Source organism: Salvelinus fontinalis, chromosome 38, assembly GCF_029448725.1.
Source record: "Salvelinus fontinalis isolate EN_2023a chromosome 38, ASM2944872v1, whole genome shotgun sequence".
Classification (NCBI taxonomy): Eukaryota; Metazoa; Chordata; class Actinopteri; order Salmoniformes; family Salmonidae; genus Salvelinus; species Salvelinus fontinalis.
In genome coordinates, this window is record NC_074702.1 from 20308392 (window position 1) to 20322207 (window position 13816).

Consider the following 13816-nt stretch of genomic DNA (forward strand, 5'->3'; position numbering starts at 1 on the left):
TGGGTGTTTTTTATCCTCTCAGGACAGAAATGGTAACCAGCTACAGGACAGACCCCTAAATGAGGAGGTGTGTCAGAGGCTTGTGAACCTCAGTGCTCATCTCCACTCTCTACAGGTGAGGCTGAATGACACACTGGAATCCATTTGAGGCATTTTGTACTGCATAGGTGGTCCTTCCCTACACCCCAGCTCCAACCTAGATTCAAAACTCATTCTCCTTCCTCTCTCTCCCTCCCTCTCCCAGGCCGCCGTCATTCACCAGGACTCTGTTCTCGAGCTCCGCCTTCGTGAGGGCACTGGCCCTGCATCCTCAGGTTCCTCCACTCCCACCCCCACTCCTCCAAACTCCTTCCCCAGGCTGTGCCGTTCCATGTCACGTGACACAGGTCTGGATGCGGGCACGGTGGCAGCCATGGGGGAGATGGCCATGCTCCAGAAGCAGCATGATCTGCTGCAGGAGGAGGTGGTGAGGCTGCGCCCCCTGGAGGCCAAGCTGAGGGAGAGCGAGAGGGCCAGGGCTCAGCTGGAGCAGCAGATCAGGGACAATAAGGGCAGGAGGGGCAGGAGGGGCAGGAGAGGCAGCAGAGGCAGCAACGAAGACACCGTGGTGGATGATACAGCCTTAGAGCAGGTGAGCAAAGTAACATCTGGCAGAGATGTGTGAATGTCAAGTGTGGGAGTTTGGGGTCAAGTGTGTTTGGGTTTAGGTAGACTTACAGTCCTCACCCCAACTGGCTGAATCACTAAGCCATTCAGGAAGTACTAGTGGTTGATCTGCAGGTGAGCTCAAACAGGATATGATTACTTTTCTCCTTTACTAGGCTCCTGCTAAAAGAAGAGGAAGTGGTGATGGCGAGCCCAGCCCTGTCGCCCCATTGGCCTGTCAGGAACCAGTGGACCAATTGGACGGCGTACAGGAAGGCAGTGAGGAGGAGTCGGAGGAGGAGGAAGAGGAAGAGGCGGATGTAGTGAAGGTTTCACCACGCTCTGACAGTCCAAGAGGTGAGTAATTGACCCACAGTGTGTATCTTTCCTGTATTGAGAGTAATTGGAATATCTAAGGGAAAGCAGTAATGCAGGCACTAGGGATGGAGGTGTGAGCATGCTGGTCTGGGCAGATGAGATGTAGTCGTTGTTTGTGTGCGTCTAAGTTGTTGTTGTTTATATGTATACGTTTGTATGTATACGGAGTAAAAAATTCAGATGGAAGGAATGTCTAGGGCCACTAAGGTATTAGTCATTGGTAGGGTGTGTAACGGCGTTCCTCCTCCTCTTCATCCGAAGAGGAGGAGCAGGGATTGAACCTAACTGCAGCGTTGTATTTAGACATAATGAATTTATTTAAGTGTAGACGAAAAAACACGAACTTCACTTGAATACTTACAAAATAACAAAACGAATGTAGACAAACCTGAACATACGAACTTACATAAAACACGAAGAACGCACAACAGGAAAAATGACTACATAAAACGATGAACGAACGAAACAGTCCCGTATGGTGCAACAAACACTGACACAGGAAACAACCACCCACAACAAACAGTGTGAAAACACCTACCTTAATATGACTCAATCAGAGGAAATGAAAACCACCTGCCTCTAATTGAGAGCCATATTAGGTCACCCTTAAACAAACATAGAAACAGAAAACATAGACTGCCCACCCAAACTCACGTCCTGACCAACTAACACATACAAAAACTAACAGAAACAGGTCAGGAACGTGACAGGGTGTAATCAGTTGAATAAATAGGTCTATAATTCGATAACTTTGGAATTGGCCAAATCCATGGAATCCCCAAAAAATCCCTATGGTGTCCATGACAACTAATCTTTACACATGTCTGACCTTTAACCGTATCACACCTAGTTTACCTAGTCACACACCCACACTTGTTATGTTCTTTCAGCCCTGCCATATTTCTCACTCTCTACCTCTGCATGTTGAAGGTGTGTCTCCACGTCATATCTCTAGCTATCTGTTTGGCACCGATTTCTCAGCTGTTTCTAGAGTAGACAGAGTTTTGTGCACCATGTCCTGCCCTCCCTCTATCTCTCTGCCCTCTCTTAATGGCTGCTTGTTGATAGTCAATAATAGCGCTCTGTCCTCTCCACTCTTTACTTCTCCACACTTTTCATACATTTTCATACAACTTTGATCATACAGTACATGGTAGGTTTAGAAGCGACATTTAGAGTATTGAGAGACAGTCACTGTTTTTTATGCCCTTCTTACTCACTTAATCAATGCACCTCTCCCCATTCTTTCTTTCTGTGTGCTTAAAGGGTGGATACCTCTGACAATATTTAACTCCCTCTGGCCACATTCCTTACTGTATCAGTCAATGTCTGGTAACTCAGTGTACATAACAGTACTCCTCCAGTCGCATCTTGATTGGAACCTCTATTTACATTATTGAGCAAGCTAGTCTTGTTTGGATCAACACGTTATTCAAACGTTATTAAACGTATTAATAACACATTTATTCATATGAATAACCTTCAATGACCTCCTCAGATCTCCAGGATATCCCTGAGGAGAGCGAGTGCGGACCGGAAGCGCAGGAATCCAAAGGCTGATTCCGAGACTGTTCCGGGTTAACATTGACCTCAAACTGGATACGCAAACCAGAAAACAGGACTTGAGAGCTGGACCAACATATTCTCAACCTTCAACCAACCAGACCTGATAGAACTTGTCTTCAGTGATTCCATCTATTCGTCTTTCTTTGGCATAGAAAGCCTACCCAGGAATTGTGTATTGTATCATGGTATAAGTTAGTTCGGAGAGGTTATATGTTTTTCTAATGTTACGTTAAAAGCTTCATCCTCGGGATTGAATCCTTTTTTCCAATCCCACTCTTCGTTTCTTCTTTCCCTTTTCAAAACAAGGATGACTAATAACAGAGAGGGATTAGGGTGAAGAGGAGGGTCGGGTTCGCAACAACAATGGAATTCTAATGGTGGACTGTTGATCTATAGGTGTCTGCTGATACCAGTAGGAACTATTCTGTACTGTAACTGCCTGTCATTGTTGTACATTTAGTGTCACCTCTCTACAGACCTGGTTTGTCTGTGGTGGTGGAGCTGACTGATTTGAAACTGAACTTAGACCAGTAAAGGAGGGCGGGACAGGAAAAGGGGGAGGGCGGGACAGAAAAGGAGGGTATACATATACTGTATATCATTGTTAAAAAAAATGTGTGGGTATTAATCAACTCTCACCCCCACTCCTTCTTGAACACAAACACTTGAAAACTCTTGTGCTTTTCATAAACCAAATTGTTTCTTTTTTCTAGGAAGACAACAGTAGTGAGCCACCATGAGGGGTTTTATACTGAATATTTTATAAAAATGGGGAGGGGGGAGTTTACAATTAACTGTTCTGACTTTTGAAGGATACACACAGAAGGACCATACTGAACCAAAAAACAACATCATTGATATATTAATTAGGATAAAGAATTGCATCCTTAGAATAAGGATTGACTAATCTGACTGACTGTACCTGGAATATTTTCACCTCTTTTATAATCTACAGTTGTATGTTTCATACATGAACTACTAAATTGATCTACTAAAACGTGGTTTACACTGTACTTAATCGTGAGTTCAGATTTGCCGGTGGAATTGACTTTGATTGTCTCTAATGTATTTCACCCTTATGGTTTTTAGGATGATAAACTGTTGCTACCAGCCAACTCCACCAGCAACACTGACACCAACCAAAACCTCCTTTAACAAAAAGTCAACATTTTTCTGACTGTCTTTGAGCTCACCCCTTAACCATGAAGCGACTGTGTTATGTAGGAATGTACATTATTTGACTGGATTCAAAGGGTGTTTCCTTGTTTGAACTACATAAAAAAACGGTTTGTTCCTTTATATGTTACATATATTCTATAAGAAGTATTTGTCTGTATAAATATTTGATCTGTTCTGAAAAAAGAAAATTACTTTTTAACGTTAATGTTGTAATTTTGTCTTTTTATTATTTTTATTTGACTTACAATTATTTTAATTTTGTGTGCTGTTTATAAATCTTACAGAAATCTAGAGTGTCTTTGAAGTTGTTATTGGCGCGCGCGTGCGCACGCGTGTGTGTGTGTGTGTGTTGGGAGAGGGTCGCCCTCTGAGAGGTGTGCAACATTCCGTGTGTGTGTGTGACAGTGTGTCTGATATCCAACTTTCCACATGAAAGTACTGGATACACAAGAGATTTTATTATAGCAACATCTATCTTACCATGTATTGGCTTTACTCCAGGTTCGATCCATTTCCTATCAGATCGGTGAACTGAACTAATGGCCAGGTAGGCTTATTGCACTTAAGGAAAAACCACAGAAATGTCACATGTGAACACATGAAGTGTTCCAAAAACACATGCTTTCATGTGATCTTATGTGAAGTTAATGTGATAACACATGACAACATGTGATAACATGAAACTACACATGAAAACGTGATCACATGTGAAGTGTTCCAAAAATACGTTTTCACATTTGAAATGTAATGTGAAGTCATGTGATTTTCCACATGTGAAATCATGTGGTTTTTTTTGTAAGGGAGTCCATAGCCAGTAATTTCTACAGCCAAGATAGCCTACCTATCAATAGAGACACACCCATGGTTATAAAAGGAATGAGTGAGGGCTTCAAGTCCAGCATAGCCATATCCTATCTGTCCGGCAGCAGCCACACCCTGTTGTCTTGGAAATAGATATAAAACGTCAAGTCATTTCAGAGACCTCTCCTGTCAAGCGGATACGAAACGGGACTATCAGGTGCGTTTCATTTCATTATGCTGTATTATGGCATACATTGTTGGGGAAATATATATATTTTTTTTAACAATATAAATCTTTGATTTATGCAGTTCATAATTGTGTTTAATTTTGGAAAACGATATGGTGATTAAGCCACAAAAAACAAATGTTGGTTTCCCTGCTTTATTTCACATGGAGGAATCTCAGGAATGAGTGGTGGGCTAGACTGTTGTAGGCAACATCACCAGAGACGAGAGGAATTTAGGGTCTGTAGAGTCAGGTCGGAGGACTATTTGCTTGCTCTGGCCAGATGTTGAGTTTTGTGATAAGCAAGCAGAAATGACACAACGCCGAAATTTCATTTGTATGGAAGAGTATTAGGACCAAGTGAAGAAAAAAAGAGGTGGCGTTACTTGGATTATATTTTTTTTGCAAGCTAGTACTTTTAAAAAAGTAGCTAAATATTTATAGAATAAAGTGGCAAAATTTCGTGAAAAAGTGCCAATATTTATAGAATTAAATCGCAGTTCTATTTCAAGATGAATGTAGGGGATTTGGTTAAGTGCGGTGGGTTTGGTGTGTATGCATGCAGGTGTGTGTGTGGGCGGTAAAAAGTAGGGGCAAAACAAACAAATGGCCATCAATTTAATTATAATGCACTGGTTTAAACAGGCGTCACTGTGCACTCATGCTTATCAATCTAATGATCTAATAACTCGCACGAACACGCACACACCAAGTATCCCTCTGGCTTTTTCAGACTATGCATACACTTCAAAATCCATGGTGCGTTATGAGAAACAAAAAAACTTTCTTGTCACTGTCACTAAACGCGAAGAGAACTGGGGTTGAGTCCCTACAGTCTGCCCTCCGAATTCGCTACGTTCTGCTGCGTAGCATAGGGGAAAACCTTGCAAGAATCTGTGCACAATGGGAACTATTAAAGACTTTATCCATGGTGCTTTACTAATGGTAGTATTTCCGCAGTATGACAACCATATTTCTAACGATAAGCTAGTAGGCTACGGTATCACACTCAATAAAACGAATTGTATTGGGATCCTGGGTACCGGGGGCTATGCGTGTGTATGTGTCCAATATGAAACTGCTCTCCAAATTCGCTACAACACCGCTATTTTCAGCACACTATAAACCTATAGCGGCCCATTAGATTGAGTACCTTAATTTTATATTTCAATGGGCAAGTGAAAGTAAATGATAGGCCTATCCAACGGCTGCGGGAGGAATGAACAATGAAGTAAAGGTTTTACGCAAGTGTCTGTGGGAGGGGGCAACTCAAGGACATCTCATGCATGCAAACCAGCTAATCTGAGGCACTGTTTGAATATATTCATGGTTGGATTCTCCCTTTCAAGAAATAGTCATTGGTCTAAATATAGGCCTATTAGATACATTATGATAGGCTATAAAGAAATAATCACTGATATGACATGACTTGGTTGGTAGCCTAGCATAATATCTCCTTTCACTATCCATCTATCGGTGATGTTTTCAAGGATGGGAGGAATGAAGGATGCATATCCCAATCCAGAGACATCATCTCCGTTATAGGCTATTTGTCTCAGCTATAGCGCTAATTTAGGTTACCACATGTTCACTTTATAGAGGCTAGAAACTAGACCTGTTGACTGTTAGATTATAATAATGGAATGTAAAATTACTGTCGCAGACGGCGCTTTACCCAAACCTCTGCCCCGCTGCTATGCTACGTCCATGACAGGGGTTTGTGCTACTTATAATAATATGGTTATTATGTGCTAAAAGATAAAGGATTTCCTTGTTACTAAAGCCAATTCTAAAGTATAGTTTCACCAGGTCATCTAACTGCGGGCAATTCAACTGTGGCACGCACAGCAACAGGGAGTCAGGGAGACATGCACTTAACCAAATTCCCTACTTTAATATTGAAATATAACTGAGACTCAAAATATTGACACTTTATTCTCAAAATATTGACTCTTTATTATCAAAATATTGTCACTTTATTCTCGAAATATTGCCATTTTATTCTCGAAATATTCCCACTTTTTTAAAATACTATAGTAAAAAATATAAATAATACAAGTATCACCAGTTCTCTTCACTTATTCCTAATACTCTTCCGTACGTTTGCGACACTAGAGGGCAATGAAGTAAAGTATTTTGGATGGACTTCACCAACCATTGTGGCCCTGTTCAAAAACTCTTTCTATTTCCTCCCTTAAGGACAACAAAGTCAAGGTATTCAAGTGGCCATCACAAAGCCCTGACCTCAATTCTATAGAAACTTTGTGGACAGAACCGAAAAGCATATCCGAGCAAGGAGGCCTACAAACCTGACTCAGTTACACTAGCTCTGTCAGGAGGAATGGGCCAAAATTCACCCAACTTATTGTGGGAAGCTTGTGGAAGGCTACTCAAAACGTTTGACGCAAGTTAAACAATTTAAAGGCAATGCTACCAAATACTAATTGAGTGTATGTAAACTTCTGATCCACTGGGAATGTAATGAAAGAAATAAAAGCTGAAATAAATAATTCCCTTTACTATTATTCTGACATTTCACATTCTTAAAATAAAGTGGTGATCCTAACGGACCTAAAACAGGGATTTTTTACTAGGATTAAATGTCAGGAGTTGTGAAAAACTGAGTTTAAATGTATTTGACTCAGGTGTAAAATAACCCCAACACTAATTATGCCGAATCTCAATCGCAGTTACTCTGTCACTCCCATCATGGAAGCTCTGCTGAAGTCTATGCAAAATACCTCTCCCAAAGCAAGTGTAAGTGAACCTGCATCTCCTTAGTCTGAACAAACTTTCTCCTCATCTCCTCTCCTTCATCTGGACTAAACTAAAAAGAAAGAATGGCTAAACGCAACATGACGGAAGCTAGACAGTAAATGTCAGTGATAGATGTTTACTGTAGTGACTCAGTGACACCACCCCTCTCTCCCCTGTCTTGTTCAGTCTCATGCGATGTGGTGGGGTACACTGGGCACTGTGCGACCCTTCCCCAACTTCAACTCAGAGAAGGATGCCCGCGAAATTCAAACTGCCTTGGAGAGCAAAGGTACTATTCAAGGATTGAATGTCCGCTAATGAAGTAAATAAGTACCATAGCTCATTGAAAACAATTTGTTGCCTGAGAATTTCATCAATCTGATAGTGTGAATGTTTGAAGTAGTTAGTATCATACATACATATTGGATGAGGTATTCAAAATATGTGTGTGTGTGAGTGTATTAGCCAGTGACGTGAACACTCTGGTGAGAATCCTGACCAATCGAAACAATGCTCAGAGACAGAGCATCGCGGAGTCCTACCATAACCTCACACAGAAGGTAACTATCACTACCTGTTTGAAACACTATGTGGATCTGCCAGCCTAACACTTTGTGGATCTGTCAACCTACCTATTGACTACTTTTACATCTATAAGGGGACTGTGGGAAGGGATGTGATATATGGCATTGGAACCCAACCCAACAGTCTCTATCTACCCCTCCTCTGTAGGAGTTGTGTCCTGCCCTGAAGAAAGCTCTGTCAGGGGGGCTGGAGCAACTCATGCTGGGGCTGATGATGACCCCCTCTCAGTTTGACGCCCATCGCCTCAGACAGACCATGGAGGTGAGAGCCGATCACCTGTTATTTCAATGATCATTGTAATAAGCATGTAATACATGTTAATTGTATTTTTAGGTGTGTAATTACTGTATGTACTGTAATGTGGTGTGAATGCATGTGTGGGTCTTTGTGTATTCTGTGTGTGTGAATGAATCAGTGTTGTAGTACTCAAGCCCAGGACTCGGACTTGACTCAGACTCAAGTCACGATTTTCATGACTCAACTCAGACTCGGCCAGTGGTGACTTGGACTTGGCCAGTTGTGACTTTGTTGTCAGAAAATCTCTCTCTTGTGCATAATTTAACAACATCAAATGTTAGATAGCTGTATTATCTATTTAGCCTTACAAATGTGCAACACTGTAATGATATTTAACTTAAAAAACGGTTTGACAGCTACTTTTAGCACACCAAGGGACTCGTGATTCGAGTATAAAGGACTCAGACTTCAACTCGGACTCGAACACTGGGGATTTGGGACTTCACTTGGACTCAAGATTTAGTGACTTGGCTACATCACTGGAATGAATCACTTTAAATGTGTAATTGTTTGTTACAGGGTATTGGTACAGATGAAGAGAGTCTATTGGCTGTGTTGTGTACCAAATCACCACAGCAGCTTAAAGATGCCACTATTGCCTACAAACAGGGTGAGAATTACTGTCTATGGGTAACACATACACTCTTGCAATATTTACACACACACACACACACACACACACACACACACACACACACACACACACACACACACACACACACACACCACACACACATACACACACACACACACACACACACACACACACACACACACACACACACACACACACACACACACACACACACACACACACACACACACACACACACACACACACACACACACACACACACACACACACAGTGTGCCCTACTGTAGTCTTATTCTGCTATGTTTACAGAGTTTGGACGTTACTTGGAGAATGATCTTATCAGTGAGACTAGTAAAGACTTCACTAAGCTGGTACTGGCCATACTCAAGGTACTGCCACTCTTCTTTTAGCAGGTTCTCGTTCTGGTCTTAGACTTAGTTGTCTCAATATTGCAATCTACGTAGAGTTCACTAAGAAAAAAAAGGTGCTATCTAGAACCTAAATGGGTTCTTCGGCTGTCCCCATAGGAGAACCGTTTGAAGAACCCTTTTTGGTTCCATGTAGAACACTTTCGGTTCCAGATAGAACCCTTTCCACAGAGGGTTTTTACATGGAACCCAAAAAGGGTTCTACCTGGAACCAAAAGGGTTCTCCTTTGGGGACAGCCGAAAAACCCCTTTGGAACCCTTTTTTCTAAGAGTGAATGCTATATAGGCATAGTAAGTTAGAGTGCCTTGTCAAGTTTTCACCCCCTTGCACAGAGTAAGCTGTATAGATCAGTCAGTGAAAAATAATGTCCTAATTAGAACTAATTGAAAGGTGCTATTTGTGCTTTAATACCAACAGAAGGAGGAGCTGAATTCAAAGGAGATGGTTGATTATCAGCTCATTGACCAGGATGTTAAGGTGAGTGTTCTTCTTCAAAGCCCCAAATTATCTCCAGAAATTTCCTCCAATTAAGCAGTACTCTTGATATCCTTTGTGTGTGTGTGTTTATAGGCTCTGAATAATGCTGTGAATGGTAAGAAAAAGGACCCAGCCCCCTGGATTCAGGTGTTAACCACGAGAGACTCAAACCATCTCAACAGAGGTAACAAACAAATCTCTCTTTTATCCGTTCGCTGTCTCTCTTCCTAACCCTAGTATAGCTGTAGCCTCCATTACCCTTCTTCCCCTCTCTCTATCTCTCAGTGCTATCCAGGTTGGAGGATCTGAGAGGGGAAACTGTGGATAAAACAGTACAGAGTCACTTCTCTGGGGACCTGAGGCTTGGCTTCCGCACTCTAGGTAAGAAATAGCCTTGTTCAATTATTTTTTTGTTTGTATTTTACCTTTATTTAACTAGGCAAGTCAGTTAAGAACAAATTCTTATTTTCAATGACGGCCTAGGAACAGTGGATTAACTTTCTTGTTCAGGGGCAGAACGACAGATTTTTACCTTGTCAGTTCGGGAGTCGATCTTGCAACCTTTCAGTTACTAGTCCAACGCTCTAACCATTAGGTTACCTGCCGCCCCACAATTGCTCTGTGCTAGACTAACTTTCAACTTCTTCAAATGCTCATGTGTGTTTGTGTGTGTGTGTGTGTGTGTGTGTGTGTGTGTGTGTGTGTGTGTGTGTGTGTGTGCGTGCGTGCGTGCGTGCGTGCGTGCGTGTGTGTGACAGTATAACAAACATGAATTAACAAAATGTATTGATTCTTTCCATCTGTAGTTGGCTCCATCCCAAGTATTCCTATGTTCCTGGCCCAGCGGCTACACAGCAACATTAAGGTAAGTTTCATGTCATGATGGTCTACTCCACATTCTGTTACAGTGACTCTACTCCAGACTCACACTGGCTACATGACTATTCTTGTTGTGCTGTGAGGTGTAGTTGGCAAGTGTAGTGGGCATTGCGATCTTGTAAGACTATCGATTTCTGTGCCTTTGTGTCAGGTTTTGAGGCAGAGTCTTCTGTAAGCCAGGTTCATTCAAATTGTCTATGTTTATTGTGTATGTGTCCTGCAGAAAGGCAGTTTAGTGCAGGGGATTCTTATCAGCCACAGTGAAGAGGACCTCCTCTGTGTGAGAATCGAGTATCGCAAACTGACCAACACTTCACTCTACTCTACATTGCAGGTGAAAACATATGCACGCGCACCAATACATTGAATATTCATTCTGAAAGGTTTGTAGTTGGTAACTGTCATAACTACGTCCCTCTCTCTCACACCCACAGAAAGAATACAAAGGGGAGATGCAGCAGGCTCTCCTAGCCTTGTGTCGATCTGAAGACCTGTAAAAGAAGAATACCTTTTAACCAACACACAGTATTGTCACGTTGGTATAAAGGGATCGGGAGACAGGTGCAGGAATGCGTAATAGTTTTTTTTATTTATCCAAATTACAGCGTGCCGTATAAAGGCACGGGGATGAAGACCAAACAAACACTATACAAAACACAGGGTTGAGACCCAAACAAAAGAGCGAGGAGTAACACGAATAAATACACAAGGATTATCACACAGGACGAGACCCGTAATCATCTTCACAATATACGTGTCACGAAAGCCAAAACAACACAGCACAGGTACTCACACGACCAACGGACATTGGAACAAAAATCGACAGGACAATGGTGAACAAAGGGCACACTTACACAGTTACTAATCAACTGGGAATAGGGACCAGGTGTGCGTAATGACAGTTCCGGAGGGATCTGTGACAAGTAGATATTATTTCCGTTGTTGTAACCTAATGACTGGTATTATGTCACTCCGTTAAACAATTTACACGTCTTTGATATTTTAGCACATTTTGCCATAATTTGACCAAGTCTATATCACCCATAGTGCTAACCATTATGAAGGGGTAATTTGCCTTAAAGTAACCGAATTTCAAACATCTAACACCTTTGTTTCTACTATGAATATCATCTAGTGTGTGTGTGAGTTGGTGGAGAACAGGGACCAGGCGCTTCAAATTCTAAGTGTCTCTCTCCCTCTGTTCGTCCTAATCCCAGGTCAATGTCAGCCAGAAAGTATTAATATCCCTCAAGCATCTCATAGCTAGCATCTCAGACTCCCCTCATCCCCTCCCCATCATTACCCACCCTCCCACCATGACCAAGGGCTGGCTGGGCCTATGGATTGTCAATCAGTAAAAATAGAAGCACTTTCATCCTATGGCAGTGTTTCCTCTACCATTATATAAGCAATGCACCCCGTCCCCCAATTATGTTGTTGCCACTCCCGAAGCTCGACAAGAGGTGTCACCTGATTCAATCGGTTTTAATCAGATGTGATTGTAACGTCTGCTTCCAACTCACACTCTCAAACACGTAGATCCCCTGAACGCAGCTCACTTTCCAGCCCACTTTCCAACTCACACTCTCAAACACATAGATCCCCTGAATGCAGCTCACTCTACAGATCCCAATCACCTCAATTCTGATCACCTATTCACACACCTGTATGTCATTATCACACACTATTTAGTTTGGTTCTTTGCACCTCATTATTGTGAGGTATTGTTTGTTTTGTGACACACTTCTATTCGGAGCTCTGTTTTTCCAGTAATTTACTCCTCCCATGTCTGATAGTTTTTGCCTGCCTCACTAACGACGCCTTTTGCCTATTCCCTGCCTGTACTTATCGGATTTCCTGCCTGTACCTATCGGATTTCCTGTTATCAACCTATTGCCTGATCTCCCGGACGACTTTACTAGCCTTTTCCCTGCCTGTACTGTTGCCCTTTTGGACCCCTGTGTATGACCTTCTGCCTGCCCCTGGACCCAGCCACCTGCCTCCTCATGTGGTCTTTTACAATAAACACCTGCTGCGCCCTGCGCTTGAAACCAGCTCTCTGTCTCCTATCGTGTTCATTACAGTGATGTTGGCAGCCTTGGATTTTTGAGACAAAGAGTTTGGATCCTATGAAGAGATGCATCAAAAGCCACATGTAACTGTTCCTTAATAATGCAACTTTGAACTTGATAAAAAGTTGAAAACAATAAATAATAGACGTTAGTTTTAAACATAAAAGGTTTGACTGCTGACTGGATCATGAAAAGAAACACTGGTTTGTTTCACGTGATGGGTCCCAGGCAAATTCCAAAAGCTTAGTTGGGGCTAATTTCTTGTGTGTGTGCAATGTCCAGCTATTGAAAAGGGACACCTTGACAGTGAAAGAATGTCTGTCAGGAGTTCAGCTTTGTCAACCAACAGTAAATTGTCTCCCCCCTCCACGTTGAATGAGCTCACCTTTGAGACCATGTACATTCCAAATCAGGGACTGTCCTTCTACTTCCGCCATTTGATTCTTGTCCATTTTTTGGTCTCATCTTCCTCCACATGTCTTTGATCTCCATTCCTCCGACTGATTTACAACTTACAATGACTGTGGTTTCTAAACTGGGAGACATTTATTAGTAGTAGTTCATATTTGGGGGTGGACTTTAAGAGGAGATGTTTCATGTCCATAGTAGCAATAACAGTGTGTGTGTTTGTGTAAGAGAGATAGTTAGAGTGGGAATACATTGTGCATGTGTGTGTCAGAGAGAAAGTGTGTGTGAGTGTTTGAGATAGATTTTGACAGACACATAGAGTTGAATAATAGGTTTAGAGGCCTTGATCAGTGGAGAAGTCTTAAAATAGGTTAGAGGAGTGGCATAGGAGGTGGGAGTTGCCAACCTTTACACCAAATATAAAACCACCCACCCTATGATAATCTGAGTTTGGCCTCTCTCTTTTCACCCCTTTCTCTGTCCTTCTATCTATCTCTCTCCCTATCTCCTTCTGGGCTCCAA

At 42.1% G+C, this 13816-nt stretch overlaps 1 protein-coding gene and 1 pseudogene across 2 annotated transcripts; both read left to right on the forward strand.

Moving 5' to 3' along the window:
• Positions 1-4059, forward strand: part of LOC129837162 (rho guanine nucleotide exchange factor 2-like) — a 57529-nt pseudogene extending 53470 nt beyond the window's left edge.
• A 507-nt stretch (positions 4060-4566) lies between these two features.
• On the forward strand, positions 4567-12868 carry LOC129837882 (annexin A2-like). Of its 2 annotated transcripts, XM_055904384.1 has the most exons (13): positions 4567-4786; positions 7486-7552; positions 7739-7841; positions 8018-8112; positions 8285-8398; positions 8954-9044; positions 9339-9418; positions 9876-9935; positions 10029-10119; positions 10221-10316; positions 10742-10800; positions 11038-11148; positions 11249-12868. In XM_055904384.1, the coding sequence occupies exons 2-13, from the start codon at positions 7505-7507 to the stop codon at positions 11309-11311; spliced, it is 1011 nt and encodes a 336-aa protein (XP_055760359.1). In that variant the 5' UTR covers positions 4567-4786; positions 7486-7504; the 3' UTR covers positions 11312-12868. The 2 variants fall into 2 exon arrangements, with proteins under 2 accessions (XP_055760359.1, XP_055760360.1); XM_055904385.1 differs by lacking the exon at positions 7486-7552 and having other exon boundaries at positions 4568-4786.
• The last annotated feature ends 948 nt before the right edge of the window (positions 12869-13816 follow it).

Excerpts from the sequence above, each read along its gene's own strand:
- LOC129837882 (XM_055904384.1), top strand. The coding sequence starts at position 7,505 with ATGGAAGCTCTGCTGAAGTCTATGCAAAATACCTCTCCCAAAGCAAGT. Across the intron at positions 9,045-9,338 it reads CACTATTGCCTACAAACAGG|AGTTTGGACGTTACTTGGAG; the intron begins GTGAGAATTACT and ends CTATGTTTACAG. Across the intron at positions 11,149-11,248 it reads CACTCTACTCTACATTGCAG|AAAGAATACAAAGGGGAGAT; the intron begins GTGAAAACATAT and ends TCACACCCACAG.